Source organism: Chlorocebus sabaeus, chromosome X (genome assembly GCF_047675955.1).
Source record: "Chlorocebus sabaeus isolate Y175 chromosome X, mChlSab1.0.hap1, whole genome shotgun sequence".
NCBI classification, from domain to species: domain Eukaryota; kingdom Metazoa; phylum Chordata; class Mammalia; order Primates; family Cercopithecidae; genus Chlorocebus; species Chlorocebus sabaeus.
The window spans coordinates 140,070,178-140,091,285 of NC_132933.1; the positions used below are offsets into that span (position 1 = coordinate 140,070,178).

General features: G+C 42.2%; 1 protein-coding gene and 1 pseudogene across 2 annotated transcripts in view; both read right to left on the reverse strand.

Annotated features, from left to right (window-relative positions):
- Window positions 1-359: 359 nt before the first annotated feature.
- On the reverse strand, window positions 360-1,137 carry LOC140710802 (proteasome subunit alpha type-6 pseudogene; annotated as a pseudogene).
- A 1,607-nt stretch (window positions 1,138-2,744) lies between these two features.
- Window positions 2,745-21,108, reverse strand: part of PRPS2 (phosphoribosyl pyrophosphate synthetase 2) — a 33,887-nt gene continuing 15,523 nt past the window's right edge. For both annotated transcript variants that reach the window (XM_007991032.3, XM_007991034.3), the window contains exons 3-7: window positions 18,226-18,324; window positions 17,400-17,524; window positions 7,581-7,754; window positions 6,460-6,619; window positions 2,745-4,253 (exon numbers count right to left, since the gene is read on the reverse strand). In XM_007991032.3, coding sequence (XP_007989223.1) covers window positions 4,161-4,253; window positions 6,460-6,619; window positions 7,581-7,754; window positions 17,400-17,524; window positions 18,226-18,324 — 651 coding nt within the window. In that variant the 3' untranslated portion in view covers window positions 2,745-4,160. The remainder of the gene's footprint in view (window positions 4,254-6,459; window positions 6,620-7,580; window positions 7,755-17,399; window positions 17,525-18,225; window positions 18,325-21,108) is intronic.

Consider the following 21,108-nt stretch of genomic DNA (forward strand, 5'->3'; position numbering starts at 1 on the left):
CAGCATCCAGCTGAAAGTTGTTGTTGTTGTTGTTTGAGACAGTCTCGCTCTGTTGCCCAGACTGGAGTGCAGTGGCACAATCATGGCTCACCGCAACCTCTGCCTCCCGAGTTGAAGTGATTCTCGTGCTTTAGCCTCCCAAGTGGCTGGGATTACAGGCATGCGCCACTATGCCTGGCTAATTTTTGGATTTTTAGTAGACTGGGGTTTCACTATGTTGGCCAGGCTGGTCTCAAACTCCTGACCTCAGGTGATGCACCTGCCTTGGCCTCCCAAAATGCTGAGATTCCAAAAGCATTGTTTTTATTTATAGAGTCCTAACCACTTCAGTAGGAGGAGGAGTGGGAGAGGCTCCTTTTTCAGTCCAGGGACGTCCATAATGGTTTGATGTTACCAAACACACAGGTAAGTGGCATCATGGATTTGGTAAACAACAATGTGAGCGCATCAATCTCTGCTTCTGTATGAATCCCGAATTTAGGATTTTCAACCGTCACTACTCCAACTTCTATTTCTGACGGTTTGAAATCAATTGATAAAACAGTAGACAGGCATGTAATTGCAGTTTCCACTGTCTGTTCAAATGTCCAATCAAATTTCTTTTTCACTTTTTTTTTCAAGGAAGCTGGTTAACTCAGTTTGTTTAACTCCTGCTGCAGTGGCTTTAAATCACAGCCGTAACCTGGAGGATCACACTTTCACACCTGAGGGCCTGGTTCTTCATCTATACCAATGAAAATCATACACCAGGAGACCTCACTGTAGCATTCTGAGTAGTATCAGCAATTCTTCTACACAGAATGTCCACAGGAATCTCAGCCATACTTGTATTTCCAGTTAGCTGCCCCATAGCGTGCCCTCTGTACCTGGGATCTGCTGTTAGCTGTCATTCCGGTCATCACAGTGACAGCCAGTGTTTTCAGTTAGAGTAAGTGAGTCACTGTGCTGGAATCCGATAATTTGTCAGGTATTTCTTCTGTATGATAATTACAGCAGTCTTTTCCTCTGGCAGTTACTGATGTAAGGCCACCCTGGTGAACAGCTTTAAAAGCATATGCATATTCTACTTGGTAGTGCTGGCCCTGGGGCAAAAAAAATTTTAATGTGGTGGGCAAAACCAGCGCTGCCATGGGACATGCTGGTAGAACCACTGCTTTAAGCATAATCAAGTTTTTTTGTTTTTAACATGCAACTATTTGTCACCTAAATGCTACCCTTCACTGAGGCAGTCACATGCCAAGACAATGTAGCCCTTCTAAAATGGCAGGAGGGCATTCTGTTCCCTTCTAGGCTTAACACCTAGAAAACGCATGAAAATCTTGCCTCTTCATACCTTACATTCTTTCTAGGGGTAGTTCAGGAGACTCTCTCTAACAACTGGAGTTAATGTACAAACCGAGCGATTCTAAACACTTCACACTCATTTATTATCCCCATCTCACATGTAAGGACGCTGAGGCCTAGGGGTTAAGTAACCAACCCAAGGTCGTTGTTGCTGTTGGTTTTAAAACTCTGGTAAGTGGTGAAGTCTGTGTTCCTGGGCATTATGCTTTCAGAATAGGAAATAGAGCTCAAAGACTGCAATAAAGGAAACCACCCAGGATGTGATCTTGGAAAGCAGGGTCAGAAAAAAGGTGGAGGGATGTGTTCCTGGGGCACAGGGAGATAAATCAGGAAGATAAATATTGGTAGTGAGAAGGAGGAACCTTGTTGATTTCACGCAATTTAGATACAGGATAGCTGAGTATGTTTCAGCCTCTAACTCCCTTCTTCCCTGGGACATCCTTGCTGAAACACATCATGTACCAAACACCCTCTGCTGTCCTGCGTCAGTCCACATTGGAACACACCATAGGGCTCTGGAAAATTCTGACATGAACCATCTAATGGTGATCACCGAGCCCTTCCTGGTCTCCCCAGCGTGATTCCAACCTCTGCATGCCTTAGTACTCCATCTTTCCCTTTACCACTTCCCTGTCCCCTGTAGTTCAGTCAGCGGATTAGACAGGACTTGCCATAGGAAATGAAACATCTCTGAAGAGGTGTGACATCATTATTAAGTGCAATTGTAAAGCTGATGAAGTGTCTTTGGCTTTCACTTCTCCTTCACTTCCTTCCTCCTTTCTAGTACATTCTATCACGTTCTCTCATACACACTGTGATCACCCTTTTTCTCAGATGGACCTAGCTGTAATTCTTCATATTTCACTGTGACTTTAAGGTAACATGTTGCCATTCTTAGTGTTACACATACTTTACAGCTGAGCTTCACCAGGAGCACGTAATTATGGCTTTACTTTGCACTCACGAGAGTAGTTTGAAGTACCACTGAACAGGCTGTTCTATGGGGACAGGAATCCTTCTCGGTGCTTCTGAAATCAATGAATAAGAACAAGTTTTATGCAGCCTACATTTAAGCTTGGTTTGCTCCAATAGATGGATATTGAACATCACTACTCTGATGTGTGAACACACTGTACCATCTTTAATTTTGTAGGAAACGTGGAATTAACAACTTGGACATCTTATGTGGCACAGCTGTTATGCTTTGGGGGAAAGGAGATTGCTAGTAAGTTCTTCAGGAAGAAACACCTTCAAAATGGAAAACAGATGACATCAATTAACTTCTGGCTTTTCTGTAATTTTGTATGCTGGACTATAATCATAAAAGTAGCAAACATTTTCAGGTACTGCAACACGTCACTCCATCAAAAAATATTACTCCACAATGATAATACAAACTATGAAAGCAGTCAGAATGATTTTATTGAAATTTTTTAGTACAATGTTAGAGGATCTTAAAATCTTATATTTTAAACCAATACAAGCACTGCAAATGATATATTCCTGAATCTAGTTGATGTAGTATCTAAAAAGAAAAGTGATCATATGAATATCTATAAGTTGACTAACGTAATTTAAGTTGGAGGCTAAACAACTTTGGTATATTCATATTTCTCTGGCTCCTGTTTTTGGCCAGGTAAGTGCCAAGTCCACCCCCATTCAGTAGAATTGGACAGGACCAATGTATTTGGTGGTCTCACTTAAGTTTCCACGCCAGGAGCAGCAAGAAATGTACAACTTCTGGGATTAAGTTGCTCCCAAGACAGTCTTCATCACCTTTGTGAACTGGAAAAACCAAATAGTCAAGGTCTGAATTTCCATTGTGTGTGGCTAAGTCCAGTCTCATTGGTTCATAAAAGTATTCTGAAGGACATTAAAATACAAAGGTGGGGCTAAATAATGATAGAAACCATCAGTTCTGAATTCAGAGAATGACAATGCAGGTTCCTATATCCTTTTTAAAAATCTGAGATCATTATTTTAAAACTAGCTCTATACATTCTTAGGCTTTAAATTTAATGTTAGCTGAAATGATTACCTTTAAAGGTCAATTGGCTTTAGGCCTTGGCAATTGCTCAGTATAATTTTGGAATTTTAGGATGCAGCATTTCAGGTAAGTGACGGTTATGTTTTAGAAGAGGTAATTTAAAAAATTATCCAGAACTACACTGCTCTGATATGTCTGATGTATACCCCCCAAAATGTGTCAGTGTCCATATTAAGCTAAATAAAATTTGGTCCAAATTAAGCACAATAACCAAGATGGTTTATATGAAACTGAGTTATCAAAAAAAAAAGAAAAATTCAAAATCCATGGTATGATAATTATAAATTTTCCAAGGTTCACTCCAAAGTAAAAGGCTAATTAATTCTATACAGGGTTTTACCCAAATGTCCATAGGCATTATCATATATATTTACACAGAAGGTTTTAATCTGAAGTCACCTTTGGCAACCTCGAAATATATAAACTATGACTTCCACAATGAAATTATATACTTGAAAGTTGTCGCCTCAAAGTATTGAAAGAATAAAGGAAGAGATCACCTGTACCCGTTAAAAGTCAAAATGACAAAAACGTTTCTCATTTAAGACAGTTCACTTAAAGACCAAATAACCACCACCATTTCCCCAAAAACTGGAAAGAAATGATCTTGAGCTTTAGAAGGGGAAACAATAAATCTTAGCATATACAAAGATCTGATGCTTTTGCCAGTGATTAACCTATCATTGCTGAGTACCTACAGCTAAACATCCAGAAAACAAAAACAAGTCAGAAGTCAGAGTAGGCTTGCTGGGCACTTCCCATTCTGGATTTATAGCGGGACATGGCTGAACAGGTAGGACACGGATTCCCCATTGTGTGTCCTTCGGATTGCTTCGGCCAAGATCATGGAAATGTCAATGACCTAAATGCCAACGAGAAAAACAAAGGGAGAAGGGAAGCAGGACATCTTAGTTGAGTTCTTTAAAATTTAAAAACTGAAAAGCTGGAAAGCTGAGAAACAATTTCTGTAGCATACATGATGTGTTGCTATCGAAACCTCCCACACTTTTGAGAGGACAGACAGCTTTGGGGTATGTCTTCAAATTACAACCCATTGAACCAGACCCGTATGGGATTCTGGAAGGGAGATTTTCAGTGCAGAGACAGAAGGCTTTTCAGGGATACTGTTAACCAGAGACACCCTTTTCCAGGGGCATTTGTTATTTTAAATTAACTTTAATCATTATATGGAAGGTTTTTCTTTCTGTTTCTGAAAAGGCGCTGACTGCGTCATTTAAAAGCACAACTGTGATCTTCTAACTCAGGGATCAGCAAACTATAGAGGACCAAATAGTTAACATTTTTGGCTTTGGAAGCCAGAGGGTCTCTGTCACAAATACTCAACTTCCTCATTGTAGCGTGAAAGCAGCCACGGGCAATACATATATGAATGGGCATGGTTGTGCTCTGATAAAAATTTGCAGAAACAGATGACAGGCTGGATTTCACTTGTGAGCCACAGTGTGCCAACTCCCATCCTAAACTACTGCTAATCAGGCATGAAAATATATGACATCGCTATTCTGACCATTTTCAGACTTACTGCTTTGTGTCAAGCAAACTGCTTTTCTTTCTGAGGAATCAGAAATCATGAAGCAGATCACTGTGATGCACTTTCATGCTCTGCTGATGGGAGATGAGGCTTTGGAGCAATGAAATGACTTGCCATGGCCGGGCTCGGTGGCTCAAGCCTGTAATCCCAGCACTTTGGGAGGCCGAGATGGGTGGATCACGAGGTCAGGAGATCGAGACCATCCTGGCTAACACGGTGAAACCCCGTCTCTACTAAAAAATATAAAAAACTAGCAGGGCGAGGTGGCGGGCGCCTGTAGTCCCAGCTTCTCGGGAGGCTGAGGCAGGAGAATGGTGTAAACCCAGGAGGCGGAGCTTGCAGTGAGCTGAGATCCGGTCACTGCACTCCAGCCTGGGCGACAGAGCGAGACTCCGTCTCAAAAAAAAAAAAAAAAACTTGCCAAGGTTCACAGAGACATAGAGGCAAAATGGGGCTCAAACCCTTTGACTTATTTCAGGCCAGTTGCTATCTATATGATTATCAGCTCTCTGTTGGCCCACAGGCATCCAATCAGCAGGGAAAGGAAGGAGCAAAGCTCTGAAGATCCTCTGCTCAGCCTGCTGCTCCCACCCCCATTTTTTTTATTGTGTGAGTGTGTATCTATCTATGTATCTATCTATGTATCTATCTATCTAAGATCAAGTATAGTGTCTGTTCTTATCAGTTTAAAATTTACATATATAACATCAAATTTGCCATTTTAACCATTTTTAAGTATATAATTTATTGGCATTAATTACATTCCTAATGTGTGTAACTATCACCATTATTTATTTCCAAACTGTTTTTATCGTCCCAAACAAAAACTATATAGTCATTAAACGATAGATAACTCCCCACCGCCCCCCTTACCCCCAGACCCTGGCAGCCACCATTCTACTTTGTCTCTATGAATTTTCCAAACTCAGGTACCTCCTAGAAGCAGAAACACAATATTCCTCCTTTTGCATCTGGCTTTTTTTCACTTAGCATGATGTTTTCAAGGTTCATCCATGCTGTAGCATGTGTCAGGATTTCTTTCCCTTTAAAGGCTGAATAATATTCCATCGTAGCGATAGACCACACTTTGGCCGTCTGTTCGTCTGTTGATGGCCATTGGGTGGTTCTACCTTTTGGTTATTGTGAATAGTGCTGCTATGAACATGTCTGTACAAGTTTCTGTTTGAATATGTTTCCAAATTTGGGGGGCATATATCTAGGGGTGGAATTATTGGGTCATATGATAATTCTAAGTTTAGCTTTAGCACAGCCCGTTTCTGACCGTTTTTCTATTGTGATTTTATTCACTCTCTATTTCTAAATAGCGAACGTTGACCTCTGCTGGTCCCGGCCTTTTTCAGGGATCTAATATGATTTATATCCTGCCATCATGAGAAGCTGCTGCCTCTGCCAAGCATGTGCCTTAGCAAGGAGCCACACACAGAAGACATGATGCTATTTTTAGGGATCTAAAGTAGGTGCCTGGCTGCTTGGCTGCCTGCGGCGTAGACACTACCTGAATCTTGGTGCAGTGTTTCATTTTGTCCTCTTGCGGAATTGTGTTTGTGACGACAACAGCCTCAAAGGCGGCATTATTTATTCTGGAAATAGCTGGTCCAGAGAAGATCCCATGGGTAAGGATAGCATACACTTTGGTGGCTCCAGCTGACAGCAGCCTGTAGAACAGCAGAAGATAAAAATTAAGGGTATGCAAATATGCTTGGAATACTCTCCCCTAGTACGAATGGTAAAAGCAAAAAGTGTGCTCCGTAAAAGAAAAATGCAACACATTTTACTCACATTTATTAACCTAAGATAGGATCATTCAAGCATGAGCAAAACACTTTGTATTCCATTAAATCGGGGACTATCAACCTTGGCACTTGAGCCAGGATAATTCTTTGTCATGGGGGCTGTCCTATGCATTATGGGAAAATTCAACAGCATCCCTGGCCTCTACCCACTAACAACACCCTACCCCGCAGCCGTGACAACAAAAAATGTCACTAGACATTGCCACATGTCTCCGAGAGGGCAAAATCACTCCTGCTTGAGAGCCACCCGTTTAAACCAATATAGTCAAAACATCATTGTTTTGATGTGTAATCAATATAAAAACATATATGTAAATGAGATATTTATATTCATTGATTCATATTAAGTCTCCAAACCTAGTGGCCTTTTTACACTCTCAGCACATCTCAAGTCAGACTGGCCATATTCCAAGAGCTCCATGGCCATGTGTGGCTGGGGGTTTGCATACTGGACAGCAGGTCTACAAATCCTTCAGACACCCATGTGGCCGAGAAGGCTGGCATGAAAGCCAAATGGAAGGAAGCAAGGGACTGAAGAAGCCTGAAAAACCATCTTTCCTTTTGTGATCAGGGCAAAGGGAAGCACCTTCTTTGACCCTTTTTCAAGTACACTACAAGGTTACCCTGGAAAACGAAAAGGCCCATGCTTTCTTTTCTACCCGAGAAAGAAGTATAAAGATAAAAGGGCCTAGAATCTCCTTTGGTCTAAAGCTCCACTGCCAAGACCAGCAATAATCAGGAGAATAGAGCTCAATTTCTAAAAGCTGATGTGCTTCCCTTTCCTAGTGAGAAGTCCTAACACTTTCCCCACCGCCCTGCGTACTTGTCCGCAGCATGGCAGATGGTGCCGCATGTGTCAGCCATGTCATCCACGAGGATGGCCACGCGGTCCTTCACGTCGCCCACCAGGACCATCCGGTCCACTTCATTCGCCTTCTTCCTCTCTTTGTGGATCAAAGCAAATTCCACATTCAACCTGTCTGCAATTGACGTGACCCTGGCAAAGGCACAAATGAACATGTTCATACAGAGTCAACTAGAGATCTCTTCTTTAAAGTAGTATTTTAGGAACGTAGCAGGCAACTACACTCGAGACGATGCAAGAATCAGGCCTCTCTTGATCAGCCCAGGCATGGTCTGGGGCAGGCACTTACCGATCCACAGGGAGAAATGTGCTAACGGCAGACCTTGCATTTGGGGTGGCTGGGAATGACTGTCCGGGCACCCTGGCCACTGGATCAAACTACTGGATAAGAATTTGATATTCAATTTGTTAGTATTTGTGGGTAGCATTTTAACCATGACAGGCACAACTTAAAGCAAGTTATTTAGCAACTATTTGCCCAGTTTGTGGCACAGATAGTGGGGACAAAAGTCCTGGTTAATGCAGCCATCTAATATGTAAGCTAGTCAGGACGGGCTTCATTGCATTCAAGGTTTAAGGAGACTCTAAACTGTGAGTCCAGCTCCTCTGCTCATCTAAGGCAAATGCTCAGACATCAGTGGTGCCAGGCATGGCATTGTGCCTGTAGGCCCAGCTACTCAGGAATCTCAGGTGGAAGGATGGCTTGAGCCTGAGTTCAAATCCAGCCTGGACAACATAGCAAGATCCCATCTCTTTAAAAAAAAAATCACTGGCTCAGGAGGAGTTGAGCTGCCAACAGGAAGAGAAAGTGGGCAGGCCTCGCTTGTTGGTGAGCCTGAGGCATTTCAGATTTTCCTGTGAAGAGTGGACTTAAATGGTGAAACTGATTTTAAGACAATATTCCAGATTTTTCCTATTCCAGTTTTCTAAATAACAGTCATTATGCAATTTAGCTGAAAAAATGCTCTGGGGACCAATACACACATAGCCCAACTTAAGACGCAGTACATGGAGGATAAAACCTCTATACACTAGTTTTAAAGTCCTAGTCCTACTCATTGTGTCATCCTCAGATGGCGACCAGGAATGGAGCTCCTCGCGTGCTTTGATGAAGGACAGAAGGGGCAGTCTCTGGGGCTGAGAGGGCAGTGGGAGGGAGGGTAGGTGCTCCAGGCTCCCCTCCCCATTTCTGAGGACTTTCACAACACAACCAGTGTTTCTTTTCTTTTTTCTTCCTTTTTTTTTTTTTTTTTTTTTTGAGACGGAGTTTCACTCTTGTTGCCCAGGCTGGAGTGCAATGGCACAATCTCAGGTCACCGCAACCTCTGCCTCCTGGGTTCAAGCAATTCTCCTGCCTCAGCCTCCCGAGTAGCTGGGATTACAGGCATACACCACCACACCCGGCTAATTTTGTATTTTTAGTAGAGATGGGGTTTCTCCACGTTGGTCAGGCTGGTCTTGAACTCCTGACCTCAGGTGATCCGCCCACCTCAGCTTCCCAAAGTGCTGGGATTACAGGTGTGAGCCACTGTACCCAGCCAGTGTTTCTTTTCAACTGTGGTAAAATATACATAACACGGAATTTATCCTCGGAACCATTTTAAAGTGTATTAATTCAATGGCATCAAGTACATTCACAATATTGCACAACTATTACCTCTATCTAGTTTCAGAACATTTCATGACACCAAAAGGAAACCCCACATCCCTTAAGCAGGCACTCCCTATCCTCCCCTCCCCCTAGGCCCTGCCAAGCAGGAATCTATTTTTTGTCTCTATGGATTTACCTGTTCTGAGCTTTTTGTATAAATGGAATCATAAAATACGTGCACTTTTGTGTCTGGCCTCTTTCAATTAGCATAAACTGTTCACAGTTCACCCACATTGCTGCATAGATCAGTACTTCATCCCTCTTTAAGTCTGAATAACATTCCATTGGGTGGATACAGTGCATTGTGTTCATCCATTCATCTGTTGGTGGCCACTCAGGTTGGTTCCACCTTTTGGCTATACTGAATACTGCCGCTGTGAACACTGCTGTATAAATATCTGTTTGAGTCCCTGTCTTCAAGTCTTTGGGGAATATACCTCAGAGTGGAATTGCTGGGTCATATGGTAACTCTGTATAACTTATTTGGCTAATATTTCCTCTTTTTTTTTTTTCTTTTTTGAGTCGGAGTGTCACTGAGTCGCCCAGGCTGGAGTGCAGTGGCGCGATCTCGGCTCACTGCAAGTTCCGCCTTTCGGGTTCACGCCATTCTCCTGCCTCAGCCTCCCAAGCAGCTGGGACTATGGACGCCCGCTGCCACATCCGGCTAATTTTTTGCATTTTTAGTAGAGACCGTGTTAGCCAGGATGGTCTCGATCTCCTGACCTCGTGATCCGCCCGTCTTGGCCTCCCAAAGTGCTGGGATTACAGGCGTGAGCCACCGCGCCCGGCCTTCCTTTTTTCTTTTTTTTTTTTTTAATGAGAAACATCTTTCATTTCATCTAAAGAGGTGAAAATAAGATGTTTTTATATTTCTCACTCAAAAGATTTTTAAACTCTTAAAAATGCAATATCCTCTTTTCAAAGCACATGCCATCTTAAAAAAAATCTTAGCAATGTACATTTGCACTCAAAGAAAAACATGCAGCACCACTGTCTGCTGACAAAATTCTGCATAAAAAAACCTTATGCAACTTTTTGCAAATATGTTCCTTCTTTATCATTCAGGGACTTCAAACCACAAACATTCAGTGCAATATTTATTGTTTCTTATTTCTGTAGGAAACACAGGACCAATGATGTCTTCTGACAACTGTCTCCTGATCATTTGTTGAGGATCCTCAGATCCTATAAACCCAACAAATGAATTCCCAAACAATCTTAACAAAACTATAGAAGACCAAGAAAGCTTAAAAGAGACAAAGAATAAAGACAAGTCACCTAGAAAGGATGGCCAAGTCCTCAACTTCCCCAGTGGAAGCCAGAAGTTATGGAGTCATATCTTCAATGTGATATGAGAAAATAGCTGTCAGGCTAGAACTCTACACTCAGCAAAACTGCCTTTCCAGAAGGAGGGCAAAATAAAGATAGTTCCAGCCAAACTATACAACCTGAGAATTTATTTCTAACATATAACCACCTAAAGAATGCAACTTAAGCAAAAGGAAAATGACCACAGATACATTGAGATGTGGTGGGGGGCAGGGGCGGAGAAAGGTGAGCAAAAATATTGATCAATCTGTGGACAAATCTAAACAAATGTTGATTGTACAAAACCAAAATAATAATAATGTCCACTTTGTGAAGAAGGAAAAACTAAAGCACATAATAGCTAAGCATGGTGGCTCACGCCTATAATCCCAGCACTTTGGGAGGCTGAGGCAGGCAGATCGCTTGAGCCCAGGAGTTGGAGACCAGTCTGGGCAACATAGTAAAACCCCGCCTCTACAAAAAATACAAAAATTAGCCAGGCATGGTGGCATGTGCCTCTAGTTCCAGCTGTTTGGGAGGCTAAGGTGGGAGGATTACTTGAGCCTGGGAGATTGAGGCTGCAGCGAGCTGTGATGGTGCCACTGCACTCCAGCCTGGGTGACAGAGCAAGACTCTGTCTCCAAAACAAAAAAGCACATAGTAAGGTGGTGGTCATAAATCCAAATATGTCAGTTATCATAAAAGGGACCAAACTTTCCAGTTAAACACAGAGACTGTGAGATAAGAGAATAAGACATCAACGTCCTTGAAGCAAAGGGAAGCATTACTATGTTGAGGTTCATGCTTCTACCCTTAAAACAGTCATCCTACCCTTAAAACACTCATCCTTCAGGATGCAAACAAAACCACAGTAGCCCTAGCAGATACCCTTTGTTTGTAAACTTGTCTAGCTGTCAACAGTTTCCTTACTTAAAGATTTAATTAAAAAAAAATTAATTTAAAGGCTAACAAAAATTTTGCTCCATAATCACCTTAAAACACATACAGTTCAGCCGGGCACAGTTGCTCACGGCTGTAATCCCAGCACTTTGGGAGGCCGAGGTGGGCAGATCATCTGAGGTTAGGAGTTCAAGATGAGCCTGGCCAACATGGTGAAACTCCATCTCTACAAAAATACAAAAAGTAGCCAGGCATGATGGTGGGTGCCTGTAACCCCAGCTACTCGGGAGGCTGAGGCGGGAGAATCGCTTGATCCCAGGAGGTGGAGGTTGCAGTGAGCCAAGATCATGCCACTGCACTCCAGCTTGGGCGACTGAGTGGGACTCCATCTCAAAAAACAAACAAACAAAAAAGCACGCACAGTTCTACTATCTACATGCCAATGTCATAAAAGCCACTTAAACTTCAGGTAAGGAAAGCTACTTTCTGGGAACATGAGACAGGTTTTCCCAAGACACATGAACACCTTGCACAAAATGTCCACATATATTACCGCCTGCTTATTTGGTAAAGACTAGGCAGATTTGGGTATGACAGGATACCAATCCACAGCCCAGCACTGGGAAGCACTGCCCTTTGTGGCAGAAGTTCTATACCGAAGAAGTTGAAGCAGAACCTGTTTTCATCCCTCTGCCAGGTGGTACCTGTTCTCATGAGCCTGCTTACAAGCAAACAGCAGGGTAGGCATGGAAGTCGGACTGGGAAGGAAGGTGAGCTCTGTGGTTTTTGGCAGTGGGGGACACAGACATCTCACTTGAGTGGGGAGCCCTAGCCACTTAAAGGTATCCAATGGTAATGTCAGAAGAAGAAGATAAGGGAAAATACATACCCCTGCAAATAGCTTCCTGGGTTGTTAGAACACTATGATTTCCTGAAAAAGCTATAGATAACTCTTCTTTTCCTTGTATATCTTGGAGACCTAATACATACTCCTAACAAATGATGTTGACACAACATACCACACTGAAATCTTAGGCAGAAAAAGGCAGAATGAAAATTATATTCATACAGTTTTGGATTTCTTCTGGGCATATATTTACAATCTTTTCTCTGTGGGTGCGTGGGCCATATCAGCTCCCCCAGGAGAGACAGATACATAGTGCACCAAATTATTCATAGTGGTACTACTGGTCGAGATATAAAGTCGTTAAGATTTTCTTCTCTCTACTTTGCAAATTTCCTATAGAGCATCTCCAAAGATTATATAATCAGAAAAAAAAGTTAAACCTGAGTTATCCAGTTTTACCCTCTTCCCATACCACTTTTAGGTTGACACTTGCTATCTCAGCAGTGGTAGGTAGGTTTCTTAGGTTTAATTCGTTTTCCATGGGTAACCCAACCAAGCTACAAAGCCTACCCAAGAGTGACCTCCTGTGGCAACATTCAGTTTTATCTGTAACGAGTCAACCTTCAAAGCTTTTTCTAAAGCAACAAACTCCAATTGGTCAGACAGAAATGTACAGTATTTTCCTTTGCTAAATGTGACTTTTTGCATCAAGCACAGAAGCCACAGATAATGTCAACCGCATGTGTCATGTATTACCTGCAAGGCTGTTCTGAGGAGACTGTCAGTTGGGGGCTAGAACATGAGGATGACAATGATGTGTTGTGGAAACACTTGGAAAAGAGAAAGGAGGTGACAAAAAATCTGAAACCTATGTCCCTAAAAAGCTTGATTTTCCTGACAGAGGGAGCAGGGGTGGTTGAGTGCAGATTGCTTGAAAGGAGGTCTGAACAAAACAAAACAGCATCTCAACCCCAGCCATTTACTCTGTTTACTTTATTCTGCATTTTTTAAAAGTAGGAGTTGGCAGATAGCTATCTATTTGAAATGGGGAAGTCTGTATATGATGAAAGATGCCATTTCAAATCAACAGAGGTGGATTATTTAATAAATAGTTTTGGAAAAACTAGACAGTAGGGTGGGGGGGGGGCTGGATTCTTATTTCATTCTTTATTCCAAAATAAATTTCAGATGGAAGTAAACTTGGGACATTAAAAAAGAAAAAAATATACAAAATCATGGGAGAAGACAAATTTTAAGAGAAGGATGACTCCTACATAAACTCAGAAGCCATAATGCGAAGAAAAAATAAACATGACTACATAAGAAGGTTTTTAAAGTCCTGCAGAGAATAAAAGTACAAAAAAGGAGAAGAAATGAAAAAACTTGGAGAAATATTTGCAACACACATGAGAAACAGCTGTGATCTCTTGTCTATGCAGAACTATAGACAATCCACAAGAAAGGTCCCAGCCAAGAGAACAATAGGCAAAAGAGCTGAATAGAGACCCCTTTCATGGCAAATCAACATGCCCTGGTAGGGGCACTACCCTCACCCACAGCAACCTGAGCTCACAGGAAGAGGAGGCCAAAGATCACCTACTTGATCTGGAAGTAAACTGCCTGATAACCCACTGTGTGAGCAAGGTTGTGTAGAAAGTCACCGGCATCCATTCCTGATGGAACGTCAACTGGTATATCTCTTGGAAAAGACCATATTTTGGCACTGCCCATCAAACCTAAAATGGCTCATGCCTTGTGACTCGGCAATTCCACTTCTAGGAATGTATCCTACTTGCACATGTGTACAACATGTCAAAGCAACGATATTGCTTCAGAACTGCATTTAAGAGTGCAAACAACGGCACCTACAAATGGGTAAGAGGGGGCCTGACTCATAGGAGCTGTGGTACAAGCACACAAGGGAATATTGCACAGCTGTACAACACAGCTATGGAATCATTGTTAAGATACAGCAAGTGAGTTTTTTAGAAAAGCACAATGAAGAACTGTGTACATCACATTGCCATTTGTGTGAAATAAATAGGCAGATATATGCTTAAATAACACAATTCTGACACTGGAAATAACAGTGGCATTTAAAGAATGGGGACAGGACATTTTTGTACTGTCTGAATTTCTGCTAAGAGCATGTATTATATTCTTAGCTATGTATATAAAAACAAGGTTGGGGGAGGAAAGAAAGATGGTCAAACAAATTTGTGGAATCTACTATTCTTTGGGCTGAGTAGCTGCCAAAATAATATTTTCTGGTTTACAAAGATATCTGCCAGACAGAAAAGCCATGTCCTATGCTACCAATTGATATACAAAGCCTCCAAAAGATAACCCCAGAAAGATAGAAAGTAGATTCCTGGCTGCCAGGAATAAGGTTGGGGGAAGTAAATGAAGAGTGACTGCTAATGGGTACAGAGTTTCTTTTTGGGGTGATAAAAATGCTCTGGAATTAGACAGTGATTGTTGCACAAATCTCTAAATATGCAAAACACTCCTGAACTGGACACTTTAAATGGGTAAATTGTACATATTTGGAGTTTTTTGTTTTTATCTTTTTCTTTTTTGAAATGAACTCTCGCCCTGTCACCCAGGCTGGAGTGCAATGGCATGATCTCAGCTCACTGCAACCTCCACCTCCCAGGTTCAAGTGATTCTCCTGCCTCAGCCTCCTGAATAGCTGGAATTACAGGCGTGCACCACCAAGCCCAGCTAAGTTTTGCATTTTCAGCAGAGATGGGGTTTCACCCTGTTGGCCAGGATGGTCTTGAACTCCTGAACTCAAGTGATCCACCTGCCTTGGCCTCCCAAAGTGCTGGGGTTACAGGTGTGAGTCACCACGCCCGGCCAATTGTACATATTTGAATTACACTGTAACAAAGCTGTTATTATAACCCAGTTACATCTGACGCTCGCTCCTGTACCCCTTTGGCTGGCTTCTTTGCCTCTAACCTTCCATCGGGCCAGTGCATTTGCCTCATTGAACGCAGATTCCATGTGACTTGCAGAACTTTCCAAGTCAACTGCAAGCATTTCTAGTAGATATGACTCCAAAATGTTGCTCACAATCTCTTGCAGAGGACACTCAGCATAATTCAACCTTGATTCTTGGCCAAGGGCAATTTTGTGAACATTACACACCGTACGGTAATGGGCTAAGTGACACAGTGCTGCTCTCCACCCCATGACTGCCCATCTAGGGTCTTTGCAAGTTAACTTTCTGCTCCCGTTTCTTATATATTTGTGTCTCCTTCCTGGCCACAGCCACTTCCTGCTGCTTACAGAGGCTGATCTCCAGCTGCATGGTCTGTTCCTTCTCTTCTGTGCTGGGAACCCAAGCAGCCGTTGGAAGGCAGCTTTGAGCAGAATGAACAAGGCTCTTCTAAGAATCAGGGCCTGTGTTTCCCTGCAAGAGTGTTAAGACAACTTTCTGGGCTACTTCTAAGCTTTTGCGTTTGATCCTAGGTCCTCAGCTGGGTTGCAGGCAGATGAGGGTGCCGAATGAGGGACAGGCTTTTGATGTCAGACATGCCGAAGGCTGATCACTTGTCACTTTCATCACACCTCTATTAGTGCACATTTAGAGCTTCCTTGCTTCCTCACTGGACTGGGGGGTGGGTAGAAGTCTCTCCTACCTCTCCCTTACAGAGGTCTCCACCTACACAATAAAACTCCCCTCCCAGCCTTTTTTCTTCCCAGACAGCATCTGCAAAGCTCTACAAGGTCATTGGGTCACCAAGCCTCAGTGTGCAGCATTCTCTTATTGTGCTCATCCTTGATTGTGAACACCCTGTACCCTGATTGCTTGTTAACACCTGGAGTATCTCTGCCAAGCCCTTGAGATGTGCTACTCAGTACCACGTTCTCACACCACTAGGTGCGTCATCACTGCCATACTCTTACTACCAGGTTGTTAACTCTCCTTCACCTCAGTTTCCTTCTAAACTTACTTATTTGATAGTCCAGTAATTGTTCTCTTATCCCCAAGTATTGGCTGCCTGCTGCCCTGTTGTCTGCACGTGCTGGGTCTGCGTGGACTGTGTTCTCTTGGTTTTCTAACTTTGGATCAAGCATCGGGTCAGGTTGAGCGGGGAGCACTCACCGAGCAGCTAGGATTGTGAAATTCTCCCTCTGCAGGGGCTCTGCAGCCTGGAGCACATTTCCGTGTGTATTCCACTCCACACCTGAATGTGGCACAGGCTCACAGGCTCGTGGTTTGACTTCTTATAGGTGACTATTTCCTCCCCTAACCCAAAGGCCGAGGTAAAGATGGGCTTTCCCCTGGCTTTTGGGCTAGAAATCTGGCTTTCAGCCCTCTTCTCTTTTCTTCTTCTTCTTCTTTTGTTTTTTAGAGTCAGGGTCTCACTCTGTTACCCAGGCTGGAGTGCAGTGGTGTGATCATAGCTCACTGCAGCCTGGAGCACCTGGGCTCGAGTGATTCTCCCGCCTCGGCCTTCCAAGGTGCTAGGATTACAGGCATACATCACCGTGCCTGGCTTTAGCTCCCTTCTTTATGGGGGTTTCCACATGAGCATTAAAACCCAAGCCACCAGACTCTTCCTGGATCTGATGCCCATCCCCCAAGCCACCTGGCCATGGCTTTCAGCCTCTGCTTTATTTCTTGGTCTCAGATATTTCCCTTTCTTGGTATTCTGTGTACAGAGATTTCTTTTAAAAAAATTTGTTCTATTTTGGCTACCATTTCCAAGTGCCGTTAATTAAAAGACTTATTTTCCAATTAGGCTCATTACTTTTATAATCAGAAAACAATAACTTAAAAAAACCTCAAACACATCTACCCTTTGCTGAAAACAAAGAAACCAATATATACCTATTGTGTATGTGTGTCTCTGTGTATATTTTCTTCTTTCCTGAATGATGAAATATTAACAAAGATGATGGGTTTCTGCTCTGGAAGTGAAGCCTGTGGTCTACCTACTTGCTCATTAGCAAAATAAAGTTTTAAGTAATTTACAGCATGCTTCCTTATCTAATACATGGCAAAAGGAAAAACCAATCAGCAGATGGAGAAATCTGCAAGGTGTAGCCTGCATGATACCTTTTGGCTCCCCCTGCGTCAGGTGAAACAATGATACAGTTCTTCCACTCCGCAATGTTTTCCCGAATCCACTGCAGGACTGCGGGCTCCGCATACAAATTATCCACAGGAATATCAAAGAATCCCTAAAGGGAGAAGTGAGTGTCATGTTGCAGGGTTTTGTTTTGTTTTTTCCTTTTTTTAAAAAAACAATAATTGCTTTCATTAAATAACATTTGCATTTTTTGTTCAAAAGAAACTTTTATAACAGACGCCCTTTTGTTAATTTTAAACAGAATTAAATCAAAAGACGGATATGTTATAGGGGCATATTTCAGTCCAATCTGTCTTTTGGGACATATTCTATTGTCTTATGATGGCCTATATTCTAAGGAATAGAATGGCTATGCAGGATAGTGAGGGAAAAGGTTTGTTGTCTCTTAGGTATTTATTATAAATCAAATACTTCACGTTCATTATATAACACAAAGTGGCACAGTATAATTTGGCCTGTTTTAGAGACAAAGAACATAAGTTATGAAGAAGTTAAAAAATGTATATTATGATATTATGACTCCGCCATTCTAATTATTTTCCATAAGCTGAGATGGAACTACATAGAGTTTACTACCAAAAAGCCATCCCCACTCCTCCAAAACTGATTGGGGGGCAAGGTGCTGATAGAGACTGGAAGTACTAATATCAAATTATATTTCCAAGTTTAGTGAAGACAAAAATCCAAGAGAGTAGCCATATATAAACTCAAACACAAGTAATGTTACCTCTTCTAAGATTATTTAATTTAACAGACTTGATTTGACCATTTGCAAAAGGAAAACACGGATACCTGTATCTGAGAGGCATGCAGGTCCATGGTGATGATGTGATCCGCCCCGGCCACCGACAGCATATTGGCCACAAGTTTTGCAGAAATTGGGGCACGACTCTAAAAATAAGAACATTAATTTTATAACAGGAAAAGATGGATACTGTTACATTCCTCCCATTAGGACGTACATGAGAAAGATAAATCATAGATGCAATCAACGAAGCACCAAAAAGAAAATTATACATGTTGTAACAGCAAAAGATATATTCGTTCCATCTTATTCAGCAAACATTTACTGTTTACACATACCACTGCAAAACTAAGTGCTTGATGCTGGGTATAGAGAACAAGTACAAAAGAAGCAAACAGTTCAACACATGTACATGTAATGTCACAATATGTATAACTGAAATCATGATAAGTGTGTAGAAATAAAAGGTACCGAGAGAGTGAGATGATAGTAGTAGGAAGGACATAAAGTTTAAACAAGATCATTATTAGCGGTCCCTCTGAGGAAATCGTTTCTAAGGCAAGTTTAGCAAAGGTGAGGAGAATAGTGTTCTAGAAGGACCGAGTGGCACATGTGAGATCACTGAGGCCAAGAGACCCTCACACAGCCAGAGGCTAAAGAAGTCCAGCTATTAAAGAGGAATTCATGTGCCAACAGTTGGATGCTAACACTACTACAATGGAAAAAAACAAGGTCAAAGAATGAATACTGTAAGGGAATTGATAATAGTTACTATTTAATTTCATACTTAGTGTCATTTACTGACATTACATTCTTTGTAAAATTACCTAATTTCTCTATAGCTTTGGTTTCCACATCACAAATTATGGACAATACAACTGCCCACATCGAAGAAATTCAAGAGATTGTACAGACACATGATTAGACCTAGGTGGCGTTCAGCATTTTGTTGTAAACAACAGTATTTCTATATATCAGCCACAAAAAAGAAAAGCTTAAAAAAAGATTTCATTCAAATGATCTGTTACACACACACACACACACACACATACACACACATACACAGTACATTCATGTAAAAACACATGCAGGAAGGAATTACATAAAAAATGTTAACAGATTATTTGTGTTTTCCTGAATATAGCACTTTTTAAAAAGAAATATATATTTTATCATTAAAAATAGGTATATATGGGGTACGGTGGCTCACGCCTGTAATCCCAGCACTTTGGGAGGCCGAGGCAGGTGGGTCACAAGGTCAGAAGATCCAGACCATCCTGGCCAACACGGTGAAACCCCGTCTCCACTAAAAACACAAAAAATTAGCCAGGTGTGGTGATGCATGCCTGTAGTCCCAGCTACTTGGGAGGCTGAGGCAGGAGAATCACTTGAACCCGGGAGGCGGAGGTTGCAGTGACCGAGATTGCGCCACTGCACTCCAGGCTGGGCGACAAAGTGAGACTCCGTCTCAAAAAAAAAAAAGGTATATAAGTATGTTCAAAACACAAAGAAAAGAGTAAGAGGAAAACACTCTAAAAAGTTAACAGATGTTTCTAGAACGTGAGATTATAGGAAAATATATTTTTCTTGTTTTTTATTTTTTCAATCTTCTCCACTAATTAGAGATCATAACTCATGTTTTCATCATTTAACTCCCCTGTACTACATTCCACGTTGCCTTTGGGATAAAATCGAATTTTCTCAGCTTTATTCTCTCAAGTTCTCTGGCTAGTCTGGCTGCAGCCTCCTAGGAACAGCTGCTTTCCTACACCTCTGCTTCAGGAAGCCTCCCTGAAGTCGGCCTTGGGATTGCTCTTCCTCCTCTAGAAAACACTTGAAGTCTGGCCATTATACCCACATGCCTGCCTTGTCCCTATTCCACTGCCTCTGCCGAGCCAATGTGTTTGATCCTCCAGGTCTGGTTCAAATCTCCCAATTTTAAGGCAGAACTCCAGGAATCATCTCTCCTTTCTAAGGGGGCACAGAATTGGTAAGCATTTGGCCCTACCATTTGGGACTGCCTTGTGATACCTGCTGAAAGATAGATGTGCCGATATATTATATGTACAAATGTCATAGTTCACAATTAGAATACATCCCTCAAGGGCAAACAATTGGTTTTGGAGATTTTCACATCATCCGCAGAACACAGTTCCACCCTCTGCATTTGATAGTTCTTCAATAAATATTTACTAACAGATTAACACTAAATGTCCAAGGCTTACTCATTAGCCTCACTAATTATGAGAAGAATTTAGTGTAATAAAGTTCCAGGACAATAAAAAAAGCAAATAAGTTGCTACAACTGCTTTGTAATAGAACCTGATTTGCAACGCTAATCAATTTTGTGCTTTTCCTACAATTGTCGAATCAGTTACTACGGGTTGAATGGGTCCCCTCTAAAATTCAGGTGTTGCCAATGTGATAGGATTAAGAGGTGGGGCCTTTAAAAGGTGATTCGGCCCTGAGGGCTGCTCCCTGGAGAGCGGGATTAAGGTCCCTCTAAGGGAGGCTTCAGGCAGCATTTTGCAAACTTGCCCTTCCGTCTTCTGTCATGTAAGGACACAGCGTTCTTCCCTCTGGAGGATGCAGCCCGTAACAGATACCAAATGCCGGTGCTTGGTCTTGGTCTTCCAGTCTCCAGGACTATGAGAAAATACATTTTTGTCCTTTTTCCCCCCCTCCCACGACACACGTTCGAAGAATATTTCTTTCTTTTTTTTTTTTTTTTTTTTGAGACGGAGTTTCACTCTTGTCGCCCAGGCTGGAGTGCAATGGCATGATCTCAGCTCACTGCAACCTCCACCTCCCAGGTTCAAGCAATTCTCCTGCCTCAGCCTCCCGAGTGGCTGGGATTACAGGCATGCACCACCACGCCCGGCTAATTTTGTACTTTTAGTACAGATGGGGTTTCTCCACGTTGGTCAGGC